This window comes from Colletotrichum karsti (genome assembly GCF_011947395.1).
Source record: "Colletotrichum karsti strain CkLH20 chromosome Unknown Scaffold6, whole genome shotgun sequence".
Taxonomy (NCBI): Eukaryota; Fungi; Ascomycota; class Sordariomycetes; order Glomerellales; family Glomerellaceae; genus Colletotrichum; species Colletotrichum karsti.
The window spans coordinates 429,700-455,126 of NW_024065906.1; the positions used below are offsets into that span (position 1 = coordinate 429,700).

General features: G+C 53.3%; 6 protein-coding genes across 6 annotated transcripts; 2 read left to right on the forward strand and 4 right to left on the reverse strand.

Annotated features, from left to right (window-relative positions):
• Positions 1-3,249: 3,249 nt before the first annotated feature.
• CkaCkLH20_02576 (u2 snrnp component prp10) lies at positions 3,250-6,918 on the reverse strand (the record flags this gene model as incomplete). The annotated part of the gene is made up of 1 exon (XM_038885295.1): positions 3,250-6,918. One exon carries the CDS (start codon positions 6,916-6,918, stop codon positions 3,250-3,252), a length of 3,669 nt encoding a protein of 1,222 aa, XP_038749226.1.
• Positions 6,919-7,359: 441 nt separating this feature from the next.
• Positions 7,360-8,688, reverse strand: CkaCkLH20_02577 (n-glycosylase dna lyase; the record flags this gene model as incomplete). Its single annotated transcript, XM_038885296.1, has 3 exons — positions 7,360-8,124; positions 8,175-8,511; positions 8,570-8,688. 3 exons carry the CDS (start codon positions 8,686-8,688, stop codon positions 7,360-7,362), a joined length of 1,221 nt encoding a protein of 406 aa, XP_038749227.1.
• Positions 8,689-8,903: 215 nt separating this feature from the next.
• Positions 8,904-9,635, forward strand: CkaCkLH20_02578 (uncharacterized protein; the record flags this gene model as incomplete). Its single annotated transcript, XM_038885297.1, has 5 exons — positions 8,904-8,990; positions 9,040-9,074; positions 9,181-9,328; positions 9,425-9,527; positions 9,604-9,635. 5 exons carry the CDS (start codon positions 8,904-8,906, stop codon positions 9,633-9,635), a joined length of 405 nt encoding a protein of 134 aa, XP_038749228.1.
• A 301-nt stretch (positions 9,636-9,936) lies between these two features.
• CkaCkLH20_02579 (DNA repair metallo-beta-lactamase) lies at positions 9,937-12,549 on the reverse strand (the record flags this gene model as incomplete). The annotated part of the gene is made up of 1 exon (XM_038885298.1): positions 9,937-12,549. The coding sequence occupies one exon, from the start codon at positions 12,547-12,549 to the stop codon at positions 9,937-9,939; it is 2,613 nt and encodes an 870-aa protein (XP_038749229.1).
• Positions 12,550-13,243: 694 nt separating this feature from the next.
• Positions 13,244-13,841, reverse strand: CkaCkLH20_02580 (uncharacterized protein; the record flags this gene model as incomplete). The annotated part of the gene is made up of 2 exons (XM_038885299.1): positions 13,244-13,497; positions 13,718-13,841. The coding sequence occupies 2 exons, from the start codon at positions 13,839-13,841 to the stop codon at positions 13,244-13,246; spliced, it is 378 nt and encodes a 125-aa protein (XP_038749230.1).
• A 1,600-nt stretch (positions 13,842-15,441) lies between these two features.
• Positions 15,442-25,348, forward strand: CkaCkLH20_02581 (autophagy protein atg22; the record flags this gene model as incomplete). Its single annotated transcript, XM_038885300.1, has 7 exons — positions 15,442-15,869; positions 15,923-17,032; positions 23,109-23,266; positions 23,322-23,327; positions 23,461-24,238; positions 24,390-25,200; positions 25,259-25,348. The coding sequence occupies 7 exons, from the start codon at positions 15,442-15,444 to the stop codon at positions 25,346-25,348; spliced, it is 3,381 nt and encodes a 1,126-aa protein (XP_038749231.1).
• Between the last annotated feature and the right edge of the window lie 79 nt (positions 25,349-25,427).

Genomic DNA, 25,427 nt, shown 5'->3' on the forward strand with positions numbered 1-25,427 from the left:
GCCCAGCATCTCCAGTGTGTGCGTCGATCTAGCGCCAGCCCTTGCTGGAAACCAGCGAGCAGGATTCGCGTTTCCGCTCCGATTCCGCAATTGCCTTTTTCGAACCTTCTCCTGTCGATACCTACCGCAGTAGCCTTGCAGGGGAGGGGATCTTCTGGAGCGTTGAGCGAAACTTCCGGATCAGCGTCTTGACCACGCGAGGAAGGAGTCGATTTCTCGTGGGAAGAGGGGACGACAGCAGGATGACGGCGACGATCTATGACGATCGTGGACCTTCCACTTGGGACGACACGCGCACGCAAGGCTGAGCTCTCCAAGATGAAACGCTACCTGGTGTACGGGTTGGATTCCCACAGTCGCATATCAGGAGAACATCAAGGGGTTCCCGTGCCTTGGGAAATGCCAGTCTTGGGATCGATCTTGATGGCCGCACGCCCTCGGAACGGACGCGTCGTCCCAGCAAGGCTGCATCATAGCTCTGCGCCCGTCCGCCCGTTCCCTCTTTGTTCAGATGAGGTACGGCACTGCGTACGGATATCTTGCACCATTGGATAGTTACTAAACGCATCTGGAATGTAAATGAGGCAAAAATGTCTCGAGAACTCGAATCTCATCGGCTTCCGTTATGGCTGTCTAGGACATTGTCTAGATATCTTGCCCGAGATTCGCCAGTTGTGCTAGGCGAAGATGCCGGTTTCGCCTTTCAATTTGGCCGAGCTCACCGAGACAGTGCTTACTTTGTTGGTTCATGTCCACCATCCACGTTATTTTAGACGTATCAGCAGAAGGGTGAAAAAAGGAGCCGGCACATCCTGCAAAATCCCGGGACGTCTGTCGATCTTCTGCCTCAGAGTTTGATAAATCTGAACATGGCTTGCACAAGTTTTCGTCTGCAGGGCGACTAGCGCCTCAGGAAAAGCCTCAGACAGATCAGAACTATCAACAGCTAGCCTCAACTCTGTTGTCCTCGGCCGACGCAGGCTTGCAGATCCCCCGCAGGGACCCTTTACCTCGAGAAGCAACGCCAACAGTACCTTCGCGGCCGTTGTTCTTTTGAGTCGTGAGCCAGCTGGCGCAGATAAGGCGAGTCAGAAAGAGAGGAAGAAGAAAAGAAGCTGTTTGTGGAAAACCGGTCGGCGGTCCGGTCAGTGAGGTGGTCAGTGGTCAGTGGTCACTGAGAAGGTTGGTGGTGTGGGCGCCCGCCAAAAACACTGGACGAAAACGGCCGAAATGTGATGGAGGTGCCCACCCAAGTGCCCTGGAGAAGGGGGGGACACGCCCTGGGCCAAACCGCAATGTTCACTTTCCCATGCCTGCCCCCGAATCCGAAAATGCGCCATTGGCAAAACCGAGGAATCGCGTTAAGAAATCATGGCCGTTTGCGAATGAAGTCGTCCAAGGCGACGATTGAGGCTCTGTCCTGCTTGAAACGAAAGGAAGTCCAGTCCCTCCATTTTTTACACTACAGCCAGCCCTTCGACAATCTACCCGTGTCGACTCACCTGAATCTCGCATCTTTTTCTCCGTCCCGGAGGAACCACGCAACCACGGCGCGTGTGCCCAGGTTTGGGCTCGATTGTCGCCCGGTTTCCCCACGGAATCAATAACAAAGTAAGAAACCCGCGCCGACCGCAACCTCGTCAGACTGCAACGCCAGCAGCCCATCCCTTCCCGGCCAACAAACCCAGCCCCTGAGCGCGCGAGAAAAAAAAAAAAGGAGAGTTGCATTCCGAAGATATCTCAAACACGCCAACAACAGAAGAGGGGGGATACATTGTTCTTCTTTCTCCACAGATACAACACACAAACAATCGCAACTGCGCAAACCAAATAGATCCAAACCACCGGCATCCCGCATTTTGCTGATCATCTACAGGAGGAAAGGGGAACTTTTGATAAGGTACATCATGCCAGCCCGAAGCTTGAATAGAGTGTTTTGTCCTCCGTACCTGAACGGGGTACCGGGATACAGGTTCCTCTCGTCCATAAGAGAATCCAAAAAGAAAGTCGCGAAAAAGTGGCCTTTCTACACCATGCCAAGGATCCGTAAAGGAGACGAACCTTTCAGCTCTCTCCTTCTGCAGTCTATATCCCTATTGCCGTCACTCCGTGTCCAAAATCCATGATCCCGTCACTCCGTCCACGGAGGGAGCAACTCACACACGCCCCCGTGGAGTTGTCAAGCGGCCTGCCGTGTGTCTGTTCTTTTTTCAGAAAACACGTGAGCTGTGCCTGGCCGGAAGCAAGGCTACCGCTGATTTCAAAACGACGCGCCCATCGCAAACGCAAAGAAGAGACACCCAAAACAGACAACACAACACGGACGCGTCTTCTCGAAGGGAGTGAGGTCCATCCCGGAAGCGTTTTCGCGGAAGGATACTGGGTTGAACGCCGGATATTTAGAGACGGGACCGGAACCTGGGAACGGGGATGATACGGGATCGAATGGGATGGGACCATGTTGTCGTCTTGTCGTACCGAGATAGTCTTCGTCGTTACGCGGTTTTGAACCGATATGCCCCGATCGATCCTCCTCTCGCAAAGCAGAGAGAGAAAAAAAACCTCGTGATTCCCTGAACGCGGTTCCCCCCCTCGGGTCCGATTCATTCTCGGCGCCGTCTCCATGCCATCAGTCCACTTCCGTTGCTATTCCGGTCGATGGAGATGTCCCGAGTCATTGTAGCTTCACGCCCAACAACACGCGCACACGCAAACACATGTTACAACGTGCACAAGGAAGACGTGAGATACATCGTGACGGATGAGGACGAATGAGATAACTCGCTGGATAGATTGGAAGTACACTGAGAAAAAAAACCCAAAATACAGTTGTGAAAATGAAAAGCTTTCGTGATTATTCTGCCCAACGCCGTTTGGATAATGCTCCACCGCCAACAACAACAAAGTCTACACGATCGAGTATTATGACTCAGTACAATGGGCTGCTTTTTCTTCCCTTGCGCCCGTAATACAACATCACGCGCGTGTGTGTTCGATGTATCTTCTCCCTCCCCTTTCTGTGCCCAATCTTCTGCTTGAATCCGGTCCCTGACTGACCCTCCCTTCCATCCTTCCTCATCTCGGGGCGCTCGTACCAAACTGGAAATCCCCCGCGATCTCGTGTCTGGATATCGTATGTAGAAGCAAAAACCTTGAAACCGTGAATCGACGTCCCGCCGCCCGCCCGCGCTTCGTGTCTGCTGTTGGATCGTCCCCCTCCACTTCGCCTATAGTTGCCCCGCGGTCCTTCTATAGCATGATGGCCAGCTCCGACCTGTCGACCTTCTCCTCGTCGAGGTTGGGGTAGTAGGGCACCATGGCGTCGGCGCCCTGGACGTAGGCGTCGTTGTAGAGGCGCCAGTACGGCTGGCGGACCTTGCGGGCCGGGTGGAAGAGACCCGCCCAGACGTAGTTGAGGACGACACCGGGACCGACGGCCATGCGGATGGCTTCGATGGCCTCGATGATACGGTCGATGACGTGCGGACTGGTTTCGAAGAGGTTGGGGTAGAGGAGGTTAAGGAGATGGACCATAGCATCCTCGCAGCCGAGACCGACGACGCCGAGCGCAATGTGCTTGACGACGGAGGCAGCAGTCTGACGATGGACCTGGTCGCGGTCGATGAGGGCATCCTCGAGGAGTGGGGTGACGGCGTAGACGTAATCCTTGGCCATCTCTCCGATGTACTCGAAGAGGAATGACAGCGACTTGAGAACACCATTTTGGACGTTTAGCTCAGGCACGCGGTACTCGTTCATAAGGGCAGGGAGGACGGTGAAGGGCGCGCAAGTCTCGGCGACGATACCAATAGCAACGGCGGTGTTGACACGCGACTGACGCTCCTGTACGCGCAGATTGTTGAGCAGCGTAGCAAGAACATCCTGAGGACCAATGGCTTTGGCGATGAAACCAAACGTGTTGTTGGCGGCACGACGAATGCCCTTCTTGTGCGCCTTCAACATGTCGAGCAGCTCGAAGCAGATACGCATCCACTCGCGGGCGTTGACGCTCTCAGGGCCCCGATCAGCGATACGACCGACGAGGTCGATGGTGTTTTCCTGGACCTTTTCGTGTCGGTTGCGCAGAATCGGGGTAAGTCTAGGCAGCAGGTCCTTAATCGGAGGCTGCATCTGCGAGATACCGACAACCGTGACGATGGAACGGAGCGCACCCAGGATAGATCCGAGAACTTCGGGGTACTCTTCACCCAGGTACTCGTACAGGACAACACCGATTCTGCCCATCATAGCATCCTCTCCGCACTGCTTCATGACCATGGCAATACGCGAGATGAGGTCGGCTGCTTGTTGTCGCACTGTTGGCGACTTGTCATTTAGGCGCCACAGGATGTCACTGCAAATCTGTTGCAGGTACGGCTTGCAACGGGTGCCCAGAGCGTTGACGACAGAGCCGAAACCGTTGAGCACGACGATGTCCTCCACAGTCTGGGACTTGAAAGTGACCAGAATACCGTCAATCAAGCGCTCCTCGAGTCGCTCGCCGATATCTGCTGCTCCCAAGCTGGCCACAATCTTCTCCACCGTCTCGATCGTCATCTTTCTGTAGGCTTCGCTTTCGTCTTGAAGATTGACCACGATCCGCTCCAAGATTTCGCTGGCCCCGACCTTCTGGCCGATGTCCACAGTAGTTTCGACGACCTGCTTGTAGTTTCGCTTATCAAGGGCCATCCGCCTTACCCAGAAGCTCTTGAAGAATTCGTCCAAGACGTGTTCCTTGAGGTATCCTGCCGTGACACCATCAGTGCCAGCGCACTGGGACACCACCTTCAGGACAACCTTCTTCATTTCCTCGTCCGGAGACGAGAACTCACGGAGCAAGATCTCCATGATTTGACTGGTATAGTAGTTGGCGTATTCCTCGTCCATGAGAGGAATGATGTAACCCACAGCCTTGAGGAATCCAGCCAGACCCTTGCCACGCTGCTTGCGAGCACCGGTCCATAGCGGGTTGAGGATGTCGTCAAAGCTCTCAATACCGTAGGGACTGGAGGCCTCGGCGAGCGCCGCGATCGCCAAACTGGTGACAGTTCTGACCTTGGTCTGTTCGTCGTTGAGGTTAGGACCGATGCAGTCCACCAATCCCTTCAGATGCGGCAGAACAGCACAACCCATGAGAATCGGGATCTGCTGAACGATCTTGACACCGGTGTGACGGGCCTGCCACGACTTTTTGCTTCGGCAAACGGCTCGGAGGAACGGCAGAAGAGCTGGGATGCCTAGTGCCGAGGCAACAACAGCGAAAGCTCTGGCGGTGGTGTTTCGTACGTACTCGTCTACGTGATCGATATCGGGTCTCATTGTGCTGATCATGGTGGCCAGACCAGCTGCTTTACTGAGGTTGGAGATAATCTCACGACCCTCGACTCTGGCGTAGTAGTCTTGGTCGATGAGCAGCGGCTCGATAACGACCAAAATCTTGTGGACGAACGGCCGTACGAGATCATCGAGCTTGTAGAGGATACGATCGATGACCTTGACGAGCAAGTGGCGTTCTTGATCTTCCAGCGTCTTCTCCATGAGCAGGGGAAGAATCTGGTCGAAGAGCGGACCGGCTCCAAACTGCCTGGCATTGTCGGTGAGCTGTCTCAGAGCAGTTTTACGCATTGGTGGAGTACCGTTCTTGACTTTCAAGAGCAGCCTCATGATCTTCCTCTCCTTCATCTCCTCAACGCTCAGGCTGTTCTCGTCAGAACCGTCGGTCAGCTTACCGAAGTATGCCATATCCTCGGCCTTGAAGAACTGCAAGTCACCGATACCGGGGATTTCGGCCGGCATGGGCTTTCCGCTCAATCTGACGGCGTCGGGGTCCTGCATCATGAAGCCCGTCTGCGGCGACGGCGTAGCCATGAGCTTGTGCGCAGGCGCTCGTACCGGGGCGTATCCTGGAGGAGGCTCGAGAATCTTGTATCCTTGATCCTCACCTGGGAGGAGCATATCCAACTCTTCGTCACTGAGAGGCATGTTGCGCCCAGAGATGTCGGTGCCAAAGGTGGTCGGTAGAACGGCGCCGCTCGACTGGGAGGGATGCATCGGTGTCGCAAGGCCCTGGTTGCCCATGGGGGTGGCAGACGGTGCTTGATCCCATCGAGATCGTTTCTTCGGGCCATCGGTGGATTCCACGCCAGGGGGAGCTGGCGTCTGATCCCATCGAGAACGCTTCGATTTGACGGGCTCTGAAGCTTGAGGGGCTGCTTCATCCTCGGCTGGCGTGGACGAAACGTCCCATCTCTTCTTGCGCTTTCTGCCTGCCGCGGCGGCCTCGGTCGAACCAGCATCGGCGTTTTCCTTGTCGCTATCCTTCAGGGTCGCTTGGGCAACGTTGCCGTCCTCCTCTTCCCTGCCCGAAGCCTTGGCTTCGATGGCGCGGCGGACGCGTTCCTCCTCTCTCTCGAGCTCGCGCTCCTTCATGGTATCGCGATATCTGGATCCCTCCTCGGCGGCGCCAGTCTTGCCGTTGGCAGCGAAAGCGTCGGCTCGGGTGGGAGTCAGGGCGCGATCGAATCGTCGCTTCTGGTAATCAGTCTCGCGATCAGTGATCCTGTTGCTGCGCTCACCCCGGCCTGCCAAGGGGTCGTCTTCCTCGACGCCATCGCCGCGCGCGAACTCGTCGATCATGGCACGTGAAGCCGTGTATTGACCAACGAGCCGGCGCGTGTTGTCGGCTCCTTCCATCTCTTCATCATCATCGTCGCCCGTGGGAATGGACGTGTTGTATCCGGCAAACTTGTCGACGCCATTGCTGCGATCGTAGAGGTCGGTGTCGAAGCTTTCGGTGAGGCTCTGCTTCGTATCGGGTCGCTGGTTGGAGTCGTTGTTGCGCGAACCCTTTCTCGCAGCGGCGGCAGCGTTGCGCTCCGCCTGGAGCTTCCGGACGGTCTCGAAGTCTGCGTCGGACATTTTGAATTATGGGTATTGCTGCTTCATGTCACTTGTGAAGGTGCAAGTGGTCGGTTGGCGATGACGGCGCGCATCAGTAATGGATGTTTGATGCTGATGAGACTGCCGAAGGCGCAGGAGAGTTTGCAATTCTTTCTGACGCCACCTAAAATTAGACGCTCGGGCTTTAGTGGAGCCGCGCCAACCTTGAAAGGCTGGGGAGCTCACAGCTGTACCTCCCAAAAATCGCGACTCAGCATCAGCCCAACCATTTTTCCCGCGTCTCATTTTCAAGAATAAAAACAAACTGAGTCTTTAACGATGGAACTTATTCAGCATCTTCTTTTGGTCATATCGGACACTTCTGTACCCGGTATGACAGCAGAGTGGTACTACTAGCAACAAAGCCCCCTCATCCTGTGAGCCACTGATCGTGGTATGAAACACCACAACTGAGGCCAATTATGCAGACTTGGAAGTCCTTTTCAGCGTTTGAGACCTCGTCTTCCTCCTCTTTGGCGACGTCTCCACCGCCGCATCCGGCGCCTCTTCAACTTCCACCTTGACGGTCGTCTTCACAACCTTACGTTTCCTGCTCATCGGTGGCGCATCCTCCTCGACTTTGACCTCCTTCTTTATCGTTACAGTGTCGTTGTCCTCCTTCTTAACCGTTCGCTCGGAAAACGTCTTCAAATCCGCCGTGAACAACACCGAGTGAGCCCAGCCGGCGTACTTGCCCCAGAGGTCCCTAAAGTGATCTCCGACCGCGTCGTACATGGTCTTGTTGAAGGTTTTGGTCTTGACCTTGCCAAACTTGTAGTCTCGCTGGGCAATCTGCCATACGTGCGTGTCTACCGGCACGGCCTCGCCCCAGCCAAGGCCCATCAGACAGACGCAGTCTGCAACCTTGGGTCCAACCCCAGACAGTTGGAGGAGCTGCTCGTGAGCCTCTTTGTATGTACACTGAGGCAGCTTGGCGCCTTCCGCAGTCTTTCTATAGCACGGATTCTCCGGATTCGTGATGCTTTCGAACCAGCCCTTCGGCCGCTCGTTCACCACGATCGAAGCTGTTTGCGCGATGTACTTGGCCCGATAGCCGAAACCAAGCTCCCTCAGGTGAGCTTCTACTGAGCTGCCGGTCAAAGCCTCTGGTGTCGGGAAATCGTGGAAAGCCTCGTCCCCGATGTGACCGATGAGCGGTCCGTAATGTTTGCATAGCTTGTGGACCTGTTCTGCAGTGAGTTTGAGTCAAGATTTCGGGGACCGCTTAAACATACCATTTGAGATATTCTTGATATGTTGTTGTTGCTGCTGCAAATGAAGCAAATCAACGCCTCCCATGCATCCTGGCTCAGCATGCGAACTCCTCCGAATTCCGGTGCCCTCTTGCGAAAGTTGGGGTCTGCCTCAGACCACTGTTCATAAAGAGACTTGAGGTCCAGTTTCAGGCTCAGATAATGACGCAGCAACTCTTCCGTATCATCACCGTCGACTTCGTTTTCGGTCACAGGTGGTGTCAGCGGGTAGACAGGCTTCTTCGGCCAAGTCACCTTATAATGCAGATGAGTTGGATCTTGCTTCAGTGAGACGATACGGCCGTACAGAGTGCAGCACCTGAAAGTCATCTTAGTAAAATGGACTTTCGAGAATGAGGCGCAATCGGTATGCTAACCACTCATCGTTGATTTTGCGCCATCGGAAGGACTGGCCACATCGAAGTGTCGTGTCAATACACAACTCTGCGAGACTCAGGGGCAACTTTCGCCATTCGGTAATCCGGGCGATGGACATGCTGAACTCCAGCCTGAAGCCAGAAGTCTTAGCAAAGCGGAGAAATGGCCTAAAGAACGCGAAGAAATCAACAACCAGTGGGTATCAAAAGAAGGAACAAACTAAAGTCGGATGAAGTTCGCAAGAAAATGAATCAAGTTGCTCCTACTACCTTAAGGTACTCTCTCCCTAAGCGGGTTCGCCGACTCAGTCGAAGTGGCCAATTCCGTCGCCACCTGGCAACCGCCGGGCCTGACTTTGGGCAGTCAAATCTCACTGTACGCACTGTATCAAAAAACACGGTCCAGGTCTCCACCTTCGCAGTCAAGCTCGATAGCATCACGACCTCATTGAACGGCTCATCGAAATCAGCACCCAACCCAACCGCCCATCATGCTTTTCTTCAGGTAAGCCCCTGCAACTCATATCCAAGAGCTCTAACACTCTTCGGAGCCGATCTAAGCTCTCATGATCATCTGGAAAGCCCTCTAACTGACGCGCTTACCCCGCCAGTTTCTTCAAGACCCTCATAGACCACGAGGTCACCGTCGAGCTCAAGAACGACATCCAGATCCGCGGCACCCTCAAGAGCGTCGACCAGTACCTCAACATCAAGCTCGATGACATCTCCGTCGTCGAGGAGCTCAAGTACCCGCACCTGGTCAGTCACCCACTCCACGCCATCATCGAGGCTCCATCGAACCTTGCTTTCTTTCATCGACTGCAAAGAAACTCCCGTGCTAACATCGCATTGCAGAGCTCCGTCAAGAATGTCTTCATTCGTGGTTCCGTCGTCCGCTACGTCCACCTCCCCGCCAACCATGTAGACGTCCCTCTTCTCGAGGATGCGACGCGGAGAGGTAAGTGTCACTCCTCCGAGCCCCATGAAGGGGTTAGCTTTGAGCCACCAAGAAGTCAGCACTGATGGTTCAACAGAGGCTGCCGCCCAGTCAGCAAAGGCGAAATAATCCATCAACATCGTAGTGGGTATAGTGACGATGGAACTTCGAGGATCATGAAAACGTGGCCGGGGCACTACAAAAGCCGGCCCACGAAAGACGTGGTGAAAAGCCGCGACATGCAATTTCTTCTAGCAGCTAAACATGGGTCATGGCGTCTGGGGTATTCCGACTAGATGGGATGAGCGCGGAAAGGGTAGAACAGCTTGATATCCAGCCACGAACCCATGAAATGAACCACTGTTTACGGGCATGCGTCTCGATCGAGTTGTCATTAGTCGTTACGATTGTCTATTCATGAAGTGATCGATCACCACCAAACACCCCCACCGCCGCCATCCTTCCCATCCCAAAGTGCGACCTCTTTTCCCTCGCTCTCATCACCCTCCAGAGGACGGATGAGACCGCCCTTCCTTCGTTCCGATAACCACTTGTCGGTCCAACCCTTCATTCTCTTCCTAGACACCTCGCTTCCGACATTGACCGTGGGCACAACTTTCTCGATACGCAGTGCCATCAGGAACATCGCCAACTCTCGAAAGCTGCTGTGTTCGCTGTACGGCACCCCGAAGCACATGGCCTCCTTTGTGCTTCCACGCTGAGCAACAAAGTCTTTGGCACCGAATCGGGAGCGCCACGCCTTGCCCTGCAGGATTTGCGTTGTGGGAATCGTTCCGGGCTGTGTGTTGGCCGACACCGCCTTCCCCGCGCCTTGCGGGCGATAGTTCCAACCGGAAGGCCGGAATCCCACAATACGACTGAAGTGCGGCTTGTACGAGTTGAGATAGTCTTGCAATGTCTCGGCGCGGATCTCCATCAGCATTTGCATGTGCACCTGGGCTTCCAGCGGGTTGTCCGTCAACAGCGCGGTGAGTTCCGGATCTCCGAGCTTGGAGCAAATGCGTATTTTGGACTTTGACGCAAATATTTTGCTCCCCAACGCTTGAGCAATAGCTTTGCAAATGCGTTCCTTGCCAATCGAGTATGTGCCGCAGATAACGAGGAGGCGTTCTTTAGGTGCATTCTTCGGTTTCGACTTCGCTGTTGCATTGTCCCCATTCACCTTGGTGAAGAACTTGCTGACAGTATCCGTGCCCGCCTCTCTATTGACTCTGTCCCACGCATTATCCTCGGAGTTTTGCTCTGGGGCAAGTGACTTGCAGAGTTCCGCGGAAGCGTTGATGACATCGTTCTGAGGCGGAAAGGAGTAGCGAGGGTTAAGATAGGTCGTGTCGAGATAGCAGACATCGATCTTCTGTTGTCTGGTCTTGCCTGAGATGGAGTCTTGCACGTCAGGTTTCAGCAGTGGGTGACCAACTTGTGCTGGGCAGGCTCTGAAATCTCCACAATGCAGAATCCTCTGTTTCCTGGCGTACTGACCCTTGCCCATGGTCTTCTCAAAAAGGAAAAGGGAACTCCCAGGGCAGTGATTAGCGGAAATCATAGTGACCGTAACACCCTCTGTGCCAGGAACTTCTTGTGTCTGATCGAATTCGAGTGGAACAACCCACTTGGCGGCAACCCGCAACTGCATCTTGACCAGGTCTCCGGTGACTTTGCTGCAGTAAATGGGCCCGTGTGTCCAGTTGGCAGTTAATCCAATGTAGTGATCGCTATGGAAGTGGCTGAGGAAGTATGCGTTGCACCCTTTGACTGCGCCGTACCTGAAGGCATCGACGCAGATGTAGAAACCAGGCATGATCTTGTAGAATGGACACGTGCGTTGATATGCTGGCTTTCCACGTGCCGAGTGCTCCGCCGCAGCTGCTCCGGCCCATGCCGCATCCTCCGCGTGACCTGACATCAGTTTCGTGAACGCCGAGGTTGGCTTGTTTGCGACCTCGCCGATTTGGAACGGATTGGCTTGGCCAGCGCGAGGGACAGCCGCGCGTGCGAATCGCTTGTTGATCTCTGGAGGACCAAGAGTTGGCGTTGGTGCTGTCTTTTCTTTCTTGGGTGGCTTCGGCTGTGGTAGGGGAATTGGATTGCCATCGAGGCAGGCGTTGACGTGTCGTGTTGCTTCGTCTGGTGTAATTCCAGCAAGGCTTCCATCGCATATTGGGCAGTTGGCAACCATGGCCTCACTGGCTCGGATAGGGTCGGCAATGTCGTCGCAAGAATAATCGCCGGTGTCGGCAGCCTCCGCTTCAGCCTCTAGCCTGGCTTGCTCCTCCATGAACTGCATCATGCGATACTCTTCACCTCCGAAATCTTCGTCGTCGGGAAATTCGTCTAGGTCACCAAACTCGTCAACATTTGCAAAATCATTGTCGATCGAGTCCTCAACCTTCATTGGCGGCGGCGGCGGCGGCGGGCAACTCGTCTCTTTAGCAGGCGGTGTCGCGTCCTCCTCCTCCTCCTCCTCTTTCTTAAGAGGTGGCTCTTCCATCGTGGTCGGCAGCGTTACGGGCGCTGTGTTGCGGGCTGCGTTGATGAACGGTGGCTTCGTGGCAGATTCCTTGGTATCTTCCTCCTCTTCGCTGTCGGATTCTTCGAGAAATGGGCCCTTGCGCTTGCCTGATGGTTTCTTCACGGGCCTTGCCTCTGTTGTCGGTGATGAAGGTGCGGGCTCAGCGGGAACAGGGCTTCTGGCCTCCTTCGGACTCGATTGTTCTGCATCCTTATTCTCCTCCTCATGACTCAGCCTTCGCTTCTTGATTGAGGACTCAACCTCGTTGAATCTCTCCTCCTCTTCCCAAGGTTCGGCATCGTAAATATTGGGCTCTTCGTCGTTTTCGATCTGAACTGCAAGCTTCTCTTGACCGTCGAGGAAAAGGGTTGGCTCAGGTTTCTCGGCTTTTTGAAAGAAGCTCAGGATGCTGGCATTCGGACGTGCCGGTTTCTTCGAGGGTGGAACTTTGCTAAAGCTCTTCTTCGGAGTACTGCTCGTTCGCTTCCGGGCGGCCGACGATGAAGGCGCCATTTTGCCACCTCCCTGTCGAGATTGAGAGAGAATCTTTTAGGCAAGCGATTGAGGTTATCAAGACTTTTCCGCTGCTGTTTGGTGATTCGTATTGGTGATTTTAGTGCGACGAAAGTTGAAGTCCACGAAAAGTTCTGTGTAGGTTAGGAAAGTAATGACGATGGCATGCCGGTCCCTCTGACACGAAAATCGCGGGGTCCCTGGACGTAGCGCTTTGTCTGCGCGTGATCACGTGCCTGCGCAATTAATCGTGCATAAGATCCTTGCCACTGAGTAAATCAGTGCTTCTTGACCTTCGTTCACCGAACAGACTATGCCGCTCAGTGTTCCCTATTGAGTCCATACTAATCTAACCATCGTTCAAGCTTGCGGGGCTAAAATAACAGAAATCGAGCAGGCCTAGATTTGAAAAATTGCAATTCAACAACAGGAAAGACTTGATGATTTATTGAGACATCTCATGATCTTGCAGCCCAACCTAGCTCCGGTATAGTGTCAATCGATCTCGTCTACTGGCTCATATGAAAATGGGGATATCGTGAAGGGTATGTCAAAATCCAAACAAAAAAAGCTTCCACCTGGGTTGTGATCAGGCACCGACCTCAACCGCACAGCATTACCATACTCTCATCAACCAACATCCATCTCTTTGCGCTCATCACAACATGACTTTGTCACTCCGGTCGACTTTTGTTTACTTCTTGTGGAAGGGGGCGAGGATCTTGGCCTTGAGCTTGTCGGCGACGCTGACGCCAGCGGTGCCGTCGGCGCGGGCCTGGGCGGCGGCCTTCTTCTCGTGGTCGATCGACTTGTGCGCATTTCCCGCGCCGCCACGGCCGCCATGGTAATCCTGGTTCTCGGTGGACGGGCGGTAGGCCTCCTCGGGAACGAGGTCCTTGTCGGAGCGCCGGGCGGGAGCGGTGCCGGCGTCGCCGATGTTACCGGCGCCTGAGAGAGACAAGGCATTAGGTCAGTCCACTGCTAAAATATTGAGTGAAGTTTGAGTGAGATTGGTTTCCCTCCCGCGCCGGGAGCGACGCGTGAGTTTGCGACGCAATTCAGGTATGACAGTGGAGTGACTCCATCGGCTTTCGTGAGCTAAGTGCGCGCGCCGATGCCGCAGGGGAACTGATAAGAGATGATGGTGTAGTACCTCCTCTGCCTGAACTGTAGGCTCCGTGTCCTTGAGAACCCTCAGGACCGGTCCTCACAACCTCGCCATCGACGTATTTGGTATCGTCGGGGTTGATGTTTCCGGCTCCGCCTCGTCCGTGGGATACTTCGGTCGTCATTGTGGGTGAGATTGGGTGAACTGGTGGGGGTTATTCGTGAGATTCGTTATCGGTCGGGGTATTTCAGTGATGAGTCTGCGATTGTCGAGGTGAAGAAAACGACCTCAAAAGAAGAAAGTTGGAGCGCAAGCGCAATGTTTTATTCTGCAGGATCGTAAACTTTGTAGCTAGACCAACAAAAATGAAAACAGGTACGTCAGTAATATTATATATAGATAAGGCATCGGTTCCTGGCAGCTCTTCGTCACATCATAAGATAGAGAGTGTACATCGGGTTACCTGTAATCAGTGAGACCCCCAAGCTAAGAAGGTTATCTCTGGCGGCGCAGGTCGAAAACACCCAGTTGGGAACCTGGAGAGCAGGCCTGCAGCTGATTGCGGGATGTATTAGCGGCTTGGCCCCTGGACAAGACACCATTCCATGTTTTCTGTTCAGTCTTCTCATTTGTTCTTCATTCTTCTCTCTCTCGGGCGGCACACCACCTTCTCACATCAGCCGTGCTGCTGGACAGCTCATCCCTCCCGGTACTTCCACATGTTCGCTCAGACACCGACCAACGGTTCAGACGAGCGAGTGACGGCTGCCCCCCTGCTATGATAAACCCCGGTTTACGTACCTGAATTTCGTGAGAGCTCCGGATGGTCATCCCGCATCGACATGTCTCGCCCAGCCCAACGGCACTGTTGCCGAACCAGATGAGCTAATTCATGAGCGGCAGGTACTAGTGTTACCTTGTCTTGACACCAGCCAGCGTTGGCTCAAAGTTCAATGAGGTTCTCGTCATTGGCATTTCCATTTCGCATCCTTGTATCTGCCCTCGGCCGTGGCGGACTTGACATTGACAGGCAAATCCTTGTTGGCAGCACCGACTTTCCCCAGCAGATATGTCGTCATTGACGCTACAGTCCTCCACGGTCATTTTTCCCTTGCAACTACTTCTCGCTACCTCTAGTCCTATCCTTGCTGCTATTAGCTCTAGAGTTCTCCTTGATATCCGGTGTTACCCCTGAAGTATTCGACCAGGAATAATAACTGTGGAGGGGTGTATGTTGCGATGCGTTTCCCGAGATGAGATGAGACACGGGCACCTCTTCGCTCAGGTACTCCCAAGAGTTGAACATGCGGTCAATCTCATACACGGAACGTCCAAGACGATCAAAAACTCTACGACAAACCATTATTCAGAAAACTGTCTCGGCCCGTCTATAACAGTTCTAAATGGCTTTGAACCCAACCTAGATAATATCGTGGCCGTTCTGTTGTTGTTTATGTTGCAGTTATTGCCTTCTTCAATGTGGGTATTCTCGCTCGTATATGTGTTTGGCCCTCCCTCCTTCAGGGAAGTGGTCCAGCTGTCCGCCTACGCAAGAAATGGCATACTATTAGCATACTACACAGCCTGATTGTGGCTTCGATGCATGTCAGCCGCTGCAGAACCTAGGATCTCATTGGTTGCGCTAGAGCAAGTCAGGGGCTGCAGGTTTGAGGAGATGCATTACCTCGGACTTCAGCAAGTACTTATTATCTCTTCGTCATCCTCTCGGTCAAGTCTTGTTCTGATTCAACATTGCATCTTCAACGTCGGATCTCGCCGGCGACATGGATGTCATCGGGACGATCACTTCAGTTATCGAACTCTTCTCAGTTGCCAAAGGTCTGTTCGATAGGTATCAGGACGCGCCCAGGGCGGTACTTGAACTCAAATCCGACTGCGAATGGACCCGCCGGTTGTGTTGCGGTTTGAAGGATGAGATCCTGAAAGACCCGGATATCCTACAGGATGGTGTAACTGACGACCCTCTTATGTGGTGCTTTCGAAGGGCCATGAGGGACATCACAAATACCATTAGGAAAATCGAGAGAGAACTCGACAAGGTCGATAGCAGACGAATCTCACGCCAGAATACTTCTATGGGTAGAAGAGACAGGGCTAGATTCATTTGGAGGGAGGACCAGTTCAGAGACGCCTCACAAAATGTCAGGAACCAGAGAGACATGATCAGTTCCACGATCGCGGGACTACAGTTGTGAGTTTCAGCACCAACATGGCCCGGTCACTCCAGGTGCTAACTTACCGGAGACGTCAATCCCAGAAAGTCCTAACTCTGATGAGGAGTGTTCAACCACCAGCTCCAACGCCTACTCATTACATTGAGCCGGAGCCGGTACCGACTCATTTAGTCGATCCGGATATACCACAATCCGTTCTTGCAGAGATCATTTCTAACTTAATCCCCCAACCAAACCTGGGGCTCGGGGACGCTGGTGTCGAGGAAAGGGATGAAAGCTTCGCCGCGGATCTTCACAATGCAGTCAATAGTGGCCAAGTCGCAAATCTTCACGCCGTTCTAGCCCGGAATGGTCCTATTGACACTAAACTCAACGCGGATGGTGATCGAGCTTTGCACATCGCCGCCCGAAATGGCTATTCACTGATCTTGGGCAGGCTCCTGGCCGCCGGAGCCGACGTCGACGTCCAAAACGATGCGTTGTGCACCCCGCTCATTTCCGCTCTATCGAGACGTCAGATAGAAGCAGCGATGACATTACTATTCGAGGATGCTGACTGGAAGCATGAGAACGCCAACGACCTGACAGCGTTGCACCTGGCAGCCCGTGGTTCTATAAGACTTGTCATCGAGTATCTGCTGGAGAAAGGAGCAGACCCCAACCTCCAAGACGACCAGGGCCAAACGCCTCTCTTTTTAGCCTGTCGTCCCTCGGATGAGGATGGAAACCTTCTTCCAATGGACGGGGAAATCATCCGTCTTCTGATTCACCACGGCGCTGATCCGACGATTACGACTAGAGGCGTTGGGTTTACCCCCATGCACATACTGGCCAGAGACGGCTATGCAAAGGAACTCGAGCTTGTGGCTACAGTGACGGCTTCGTACGACATCAGGGCAGGTGGCATGTATTACACGCCTCTAGAACTCGCGATCACTTCCAGCCACCTGGATGTGGTCGAAAGTCTGATCAAGCTCAAGGCCAACGTCAACACGCGGCGTGTGACGGGAGACAGTGTGCAGACGCCCCTGTGGTATGCAACTCTGTGCAATAACCCGGAGATTACGACCAAGCTGCTAGAAGCCAGCGCCGATCCAAACGTGAAACTGCGGGACGGCATGACTGTTCTTCACTTTGCGACGGAGAAGAAGCGCGCTGATATCGTCAAGACTTTGGTTACGTTTGGTGCAGATGTGAACGCAATGACAGAGGGCGGCGATACCCCATTGAAAGTGGCCATGTCGTCCGGAGATCTACTGATGGCCTGTCTTTTGCTCGATAAAGACACGAACGTGATGCTAAGGGACAACGACGGGTTGACTCTTCTTCACCTTGCCGTCAGGCAGTGTTTACCGGAGTTCGTGAGATTATTGGTCGAATTCAAAGCCGATTTAAACGCAAAAGCAAACGACAACAGTACACCTCTATATATAGCTGTCTCATCCAACGACCTATCGATGAGCAGGCTCTTGCTCGACAGCGGGGCAGCGGCCGATGCGAAGTCATTACACAATGCAACGCCCTTCATGTTCGCCGCCCAGATCGGGTCGCTCCCTCTAATGCGGCTACTACGCCATCACGGCGCTGAATGTCTATATTCGACACCTGCGGGAACGAACGCATTTTTATGGGCTTGTCATGGCGGCCATCTTGCTTGTGCGAGTTTCTTGCTCGGATGCGGTCAGGACTTGAACCACAAAACCGCAGTAAATTCCACGGCACTTCATTACGCGGCAAGGAAGGGCCACTTGGAGGTGGTTATGTGGCTGTTGGAACTTGGGATTGATAAGAAGGTTGAGTCGACGAAGATTTGGTCAGCATCAAATGTGAAAGGGACAGCTGCTGAAGTTGCTCGAGGTCACGGGCATGTTGACGTTGCGGAGTATATTGAGACGTTTGAGGCTGAGCCGGCGTACTAATGGTATCAGTTAGTAATCTAGATGCTGAGCCAAGGGTTGTTGCTACATAGATCGGTGTCAATGTCAATGTCTGGTGCAGTGGTAAGGTGGCATCCGTCAAAGCATTCAGTGTCCTGTCACTATTGTGGTATGAAACTCGCGTTGTGTTTACGTTTGTGATACAATAATATCACGTCGCGTACTTGGTCCTCTCAGCTGGCTGGGGACGGCACCTATAATTTCCCGTAAATGCTTCACACATATAACACTCGATGCGATCACCGGTAGGAAGATATGGGTACAAACGCAAAGGTAAGAAAGATATCTCTCAGAGCCAACCCACCACTGTCATAAACATGTCAGGTTCCAGGGAGAGAGTGGGGTTTTATCTGGCAATCTTCAGAGTGAGCTCTTCTAACTGTGTGCAAAACCGACATTGATAGAAACCAGCCACTTTGAAAGACGAGCATAACCCGTCAAAATTCGAAGTTCGATGAAAGTGAGGTCCGGTCTTGAGCTGGACATTAGGCTGTTGATAGGCTTTCTGCACGTTCACCAACGTGACAAGATGGTGATGATGAAGTTGAGAAGGGAAAGATGGATAATGTGCTAGTCACCCCTACAACCTTTACTACCATATAATCTTGACCTTCTGGACTCCTTCGATACCAAAATACGGACATGAATGTTGGCGAAAATCAATGATGGGTCGGCGATGATGTGTTACAGAAACGCTGCGTTGTGATCGATCACTTTGATAGTTTGCAGATGCTAAGAAGGAAGGCTTTTCATGTTCGACAAATGGGATGGGATTTAGCAACTTCGTACTCTCGTCGTCCTCGTCGTCCTCGTCGTTATAGTTATCGCTATCCTCATTGACCTTATTGTCTTCTTCGTTGGTGCTGTCTTCCTCGCTGTCCTCGCTTTCGTCGTCGTCGTCGTCTTCTCTGACGTATTCATCGTAGTATTTCCCGTTTTTACCGTCATCATAAGCACTTTGGTTGGGTCATCTTGGTGTATGTAACTCCTTGAATTTAAGTTTAGAGGCTGCCGCTTGAGCGCATTCAATCCGGCTGCAGACGTGAAGAAATTGGCAGCTCAGTCGGTCAGATTACGGGTAGAAATAGTACGCTCAATGAGAACAATAAGGAATGAGTTCTCTGTCTTTCTCCTCCTTTTTGTTGTCGTTTTTGTTTCTCTTTTCAAAGAAAAGCCTGCAGTCACCCAAGGGCTACATTCTAGAGGATACCTGGGTAGACGACATGACGTTTCCCGAAGGCGTTCTTCTTCCTTCATCTTGGCGGGCTTGACGTCGTCATCGTGGTCGCCGTCGGGAATGTCGTGGTCAGTGTGCGTCGGCAAGCAGGTGCACCGACAGTAGCGGCCGTATTCTCGGCGTACTTCTTGGAGAGGATCCGAAGGGACGCGAGAGAGTCAGAGAGCCCCGGAGGTCCGGAGCGTGCTTGCACTTGCAGATGACTACCGACTATTGAGCCGGTACTTTACTTAGGGAGTAAGCTTCGTTCGGTATCATTGCGCGCATTGAAGAGTCATGTCTGTAATGTGTGATTGTTGAGTGATTGGGAGATGGTATCACTATGCCTAAAATGAATAAATGTCAACTGATGAGACTGAGATAAAAGGGTTAAAGGCCATCAGATGGGCGCACTCGACATTAAAATAAATGAATTCTGCATAGGAGGTGACACATTGAGAAACACATGAAGGTGTCACCCGTAGAAGAAATGAAACCAAGAAAGACAGGACATCAACTTATGCGGCCCGAATCAACAGATTGCGAAGTTGGGTTTACTTTTCATCACATATGTTTCGCGTGATGTTGTTATTGTTGTCGTCGTATGAGATGATGATGGTGATGCACTCATAAACACCAACTGCCTGGGAGAATAGCGAGAGCAGCAATGTATGTGTCAGACATATCCTTTGTTTGGGTTTTTCTCATCTGACTCATAAACTATAATAATCAGATTCTGGGAGTGAGTGAGGACCTTGTTGAGTAAAACACATTCCGGTGTAGTGGTGAGCACACCAGTGGTTGCCTACCACGTTGACTTCAGAGACCATCAGATGAGCGAACTCTGCACAAATACCAGATGAACTGTACCTGACATACACTTGTGTTTAATTGGGACAGCCCAAACCCCATTTGGGGCTTACCCACCTCATAAACCACAACGGTTTTGGCGCCCACACATCCGCCCTCCCAGCACCAGGATCTTATTCAACAAAATCCTCCAATCTCTTCAACAATGGCAACGTGGTGGAGTGGTTATCACGTCAGACTCGAATTAAGTTCGATATCTTATGCCTTCGGGCGCACAGGTTCGAATCCTGTCGTTGTCGTTCTCTTTTGATGTTCTTTGAGCCGATGAGAGATGAGTTCATTTTTACGTTTTTGCCTGTGAAGAACCCAAAAACAGAGGACCAATGAGACTCCCTTTTTGTGAGCTTCGTTCAAATGACAAAGTCCATGTCCTTTTGTGCTCAGAAGGGCGGGAAATTTCGCATATGCATGATCCTGGCTCATAAATTCCGGTGGTGTTTTCCAGGTGTTTTCCGGTGGTGTGGAGCTGATATCGGAACGGGAAGGCGGTGTGGGCCCCGGCAGAATCGGCCCCAGCCCAACTGGTCCCGACCCGCAGTGACGGAATTCCTCGAGCCGTTCCATCCAGTCACCTCGAATCCATTGTCCGGATTCAAAACACCATATCAATGAAGTCCTCGAAGTCTTCTGGATCAAACTGCTCCAACCCCAGGACCGGATCAACGCAGGCACGTGGCTTGACTGCTTGCATCAACTTCGTCTGGCTGAGCCGCCCCATCGTCCGAAACACGCTGAACGAAAACATGGTTCAGCTGAAAAGAAGCCTCAAACCCAATGTCGGCCCGGTTCAATCGACTGCGGAGAGGCGCCCAGGGTATTTTTTGGGTCTTGTGGAAAACAGACCCCTTCCCCCAGCTAACTTTAAATTCAAGCGGTGAAGTCACGATCTCTCTCGACACCGCTTCGGAGGTGCGACGAGGATTCTGTCATTGCGATTGCGGCCAAGCTACATCGTGATTATAAGTCACCGTGAATGGCGACCGGTCCCTTACTGGCTAGTGCGCGTGTTGCGCTAGTTCACGTCTAAGCAGACCAACTCACATGCCGTGATCATCACTCAGGGTCCAACGGGAGTTGAAGTGTGGTAGGCAGCAAGGTCGAGAGGAGTTGCAGATCGCGAAGGCACTTGCAGAATGCCACCCCCGCAAGCCCCGTTACGGCTCGGATCGCCGCGAAACTTTGCCGCAGTGTTGCTCTATGAAATCGAAGCAAAGCGGTTCTGCGGCGAGAGCTGAGAGACTCGTACGCGGATCGAATCAAGGTGACGGGCAAGAGAGCGGCAGACATCAAGCTTGAACGATAGCCTTCGCGCCGCGTTGTCGCGGCTCTAATTACCAAACCAACGAGTCAACAACTCCCAAGACGGCAGCGGCTGCTTGCCAAGAGATCCGAAGACCGGGAGTAGTGATTTGACCGTCCGGTTTTTGGTCAAATCGGAATCTTGACGGTTCCCGATGGCAAGACCCAATCCGCGATGATCAACGAAGAAGTGTCCAATGGAGCAAAATACGGTCGAAACGAAAGATCACGCCTCTTGCGGTGAAAGCATGGCAGATTCTCAAACGGTGGTATTTGGGATGGAGAACTGTGAAGGAAGATGAAGATGCAGGCAGGCGAAAGGGCGGCCAACAACCAATCCAAAAGTTGGGATGCAACGCATATCCATCGATGCATGGCGAACATGGAATATCGGACGAATGAACAACCCTGTTCGTCTCACGATGGCTGTCGACCACCGCGCATCCTCTCACGATAACTGGAGCTCATTGCCTCATCGTGCGGCATGCTGGGAGCGTGGCAGCGGCGCTAGGAATAGAAAGGGCACCATCCATCGGCGATGATCCAGTTGGGCGCATTCGATATCCGCGGTCGCAGCGCTTGGGGCATTGGGCGAAATATTTTTCTCTCTCCGTCGCGACGAGGAGACGACTGGGGTTTGGTGGGAGGACAGCATGTTGGAGAAGTTCGGGGAGGGTTGGGAAGAGGGTGATGAAAGGCGACGGACGGGATGGACGGTTGACGGTGGTGGTCTTGGCTCAAGCTGACTCCGGCACCTTTTGGCTTTGGACCTGAGGTGGTTTATGGAGCAGCAAGATCAACTCGGCCGGCAAAGGGCATGGATTGACACTGATTCCATGGATTGCCATCGCCTTTAAACGGCGCTTCCTTCCTTACCTTGTCATGCCTCGCCTTTGGGCTGCCATATAACCACGCCGGCCCACAGCCGGACCTTTTCCAAACGTGACGACGACCTTCACCTACTTCTTCTCCGTCTTTCTGCTTCTTTGTTCATTCATCTCGCAAAACCTTACCAGACTGCCACACTGACTTTGTCGCAGCTGCGGTGGCCTCATGTTGCTGTCCGCGCGGAACTCTCATCGTCGTCGTCACCCACACCTTCGGTCAGTGACATAGCATCGCGGTCACTTGTCAGCTTGCACGATTCCGCGAGTCACCTCTCATCCACGGCGTACCCGTACCTCGACACAGTCCACATTGCCCTTTTCGGCAGGCTCTTAACGAGAGACACCCCACTGAAGGCGGAGAGGACGAAACTACCCGATCAATCGCCCATTTTATTGGAACATCTCCAACAACAGCCGCAGCCACGACACGACGCGACACCACCGAAAACCAGCCAAAAACTTGGTCGGTGAAGGTGCAGTGCAGCCACTGGAAATACGCCGAGTGGTCCGACCGCAGTGGCAGCCGCAGAAGCGACCAAAGGAAAAGAGCTCCTCAACCGTCCCCTCACCTCTCCAAGCTTTGGATGGTGCCTGGCACCCAAGGGTACCTAACTCGACCTGCCTGCAGTCGCATACCTAAGGAAGCTTGCCTGCATTCCGAGGTACTGCGCAAAAGTACCATCCATTCATCGGAAGGTTTGCCTCCTCAGGTGAATAAGGTACACAGTTTCTGCAGCCTAAACTCGGGACGGAATTCAGCCCTGGGGCGTTCAGGTTGCGTGCTGCCTGTCGCCTGTCGCCTGCCGCCTGCCCTGCGACCGGAGTGAGACAGGCCCGCCAGTCAGCTGTCCCGCCCAGTAAAGTCACGCCTGACAGCCCGTGTCAGCGTCCACGGGTGTCAGTGCTCCTCACCATGGCTCCCAGGCAAGAGGAACACGCTCGGCCGCCGCCTGCACCACGTTTATGGTCGCGCCTATCGACTTTATCCAAACGTTCTTTTCGCTCCTTCACCTCCGACTTTGAGGCAGACGACGAACGTTCGGATAGCGACTCGGATTTTGACAGAATGAGTCCTGGCAGCAGCAGCGATGGCTTCCTTCACGGCCACAGTCGTTACCAGGGCGAAGATACCCGCCCCACGAGCCAGAAGGAGCTCTCTGGATGGTATGCCTACGCCTTCGCTGCCGAGACCTATGTAATCTGCGGTAAGTTGATGCCCCGCCTGCTTTCTGACCACGATCGTGAACTGACTGTTTCTAGCAATTGGTATGTCAATCTTGTTGCTCTATTGACTGTTGTTTTCCCACGGAAGACTCGGAATACCGTCCACGCGAATGCGCCCATCCTCAGCTTGAGAGCTGGCGCTGCGACAGTCGTGCTAACAAGATATAATGCGCAGGCTCATTCATTCCCATTCTTCTCGAAACTCTCGCGCGCGAAAATGGCGTTCTCCTGTCCGATCGGACGACCCCGTGTGGTACGAGCGACTCGAAGAACAAGGCAGATGGACAGTGCACCGTGTACGTTCTCGGCATGGAGATCAACACGGCCAGCTTCGCCATGTACACGTTCTCCATCAGCGTGCTGGTCCAGGCACTGCTGGTCGTGAGCATTAGCAGCGCCGCCGACCACGGCGACTCTAGAAAGAAGCTCCTCCTCACCTTCGCATGGGTTGGCAGTTTCTCCGTCATGGCCTACATCTTTGTGAGCAAAAGTACATACCTGCTTGGTGCGCTACTGGCCATCATTTCCAACGCATCATTCGGAGCCTCTTTTGTGCTTCTGAACTCATTCCTACCGCTTCTGGTTCGCTACCATCCGGAGGTGCTAGCATCTGAGACGGTTCACACGCCGGATCTCGCGCATTCGGACATGGAGTCTCAGCCAATGAACGGAACCCCTATCGACGAGGACTCGGCTGTTGGCGACATGGAAGATTCCACCTCGGCCTTGCTTGGTGAGAACGCCCCTCTTGGCCACACGTTGGTCAGGAAAGCTACCCATGAGGAGATCACATCAGTGGAGCTCCAACTGTCGACTCAAATCTCCTCGAAGGGTATCGGTACCGGATACATCGCCGGACTCTTCGTTCAATGCGCTGCCATCGCCATCTTGATTGCGATGAAGAATTCCACGTGGTCGCAGAGGGTTGTACTCTTCGTGGTGGGCGCTTGGTGGTATGTATCTGAACTCACACCCTTTCCTCATTCTCAATCTGTGCCTCGTATTCCCGTTTACCCACCCGATGCCACCGTTTTAGTTATCATTGTTGCTGTTATCCCCGTCTTTCCCCGTCATCGTCTTATACAGAAAGCTAACAGTGTTCAGGACGCTCTTTACCATCCCAGCTGCCATGTGGCTCCGCCCGAGGCCTGGCCCACCCATGCCCGTTCAGTCGGGAAAGGGACGCGGAGTCCGCGCGTGGTTGAGCTACACCAAGAATGCTTGGAAGTCTCTATTCAGAACAGTCAAGGTTGCGCGCCGCCTTCGAGATATTATGCTCTATCTTTGTGCATGGTTCTTTCTTTCTGATTCGGTCGCGACAACTTCCTCGACGGCAATTCTCTTCGCGAAAACGCAGCTTCACATGAAGCCATGGGCGTTAGGAATGATCAACGTCATCTCGACCACATTTGGTGTTATTGGAGCTTTCGGCTGGGCTTTCGTATCTCACAAGCTCAACTTGAGACCCCACCAGACAATTCTCGTCTGCATCCTTCTTTTCGAGCTTATTCCCATCTATGGATTGCTCGGATACCTTCCGTTTGTACGCAACTGGGGTGTGGGGGGATTACAACAACCTTGGGAGATGTACCCCCTCGCTGCGGTTTACGGCTTGGTGCTAGCCGGCATTTCATCCTTTTGCAGATCGCTTTACGGAGAGCTCATTCCTCCCGGGTCAGAGGCTGCTTTTTACGCGCTCTACGCTATTACCGATAAGGGCTCGAGTGTGTTTGGACCGGCTATTGTAGGGGCCATTATCGACAAGTCTGGCGATATACGACCCGCCTTTTGGTTCCTGGCGGCTTTAGTAGCCATTCCCGCACCTCTTATTTGGAGCGTCAACGTGGAAAGAGGCAAGCGCGAGGGAGAAAAGCTGGCGGAAACGATCGAGGGTTTTGAGAGCCAGCGGCAAGAAGTAAGAAGTGAGACTGAAAGCGAGGACCGGCCAATCCTCAGTGCTTATGATGATGAAGAAGAAGACGACCATGGATATGACCGGACCAGGCGATGAGGGAATTTGGGCACAGTTGCATAGCATGGCGTTCAAAGAGTTACGTTACTGAGCGTGTCATTGTTGGTACATATTGATCGTTTCATGACATCCCGATGGTATCGCGTTGCCGTGGACAGCGCCAAGTTGCC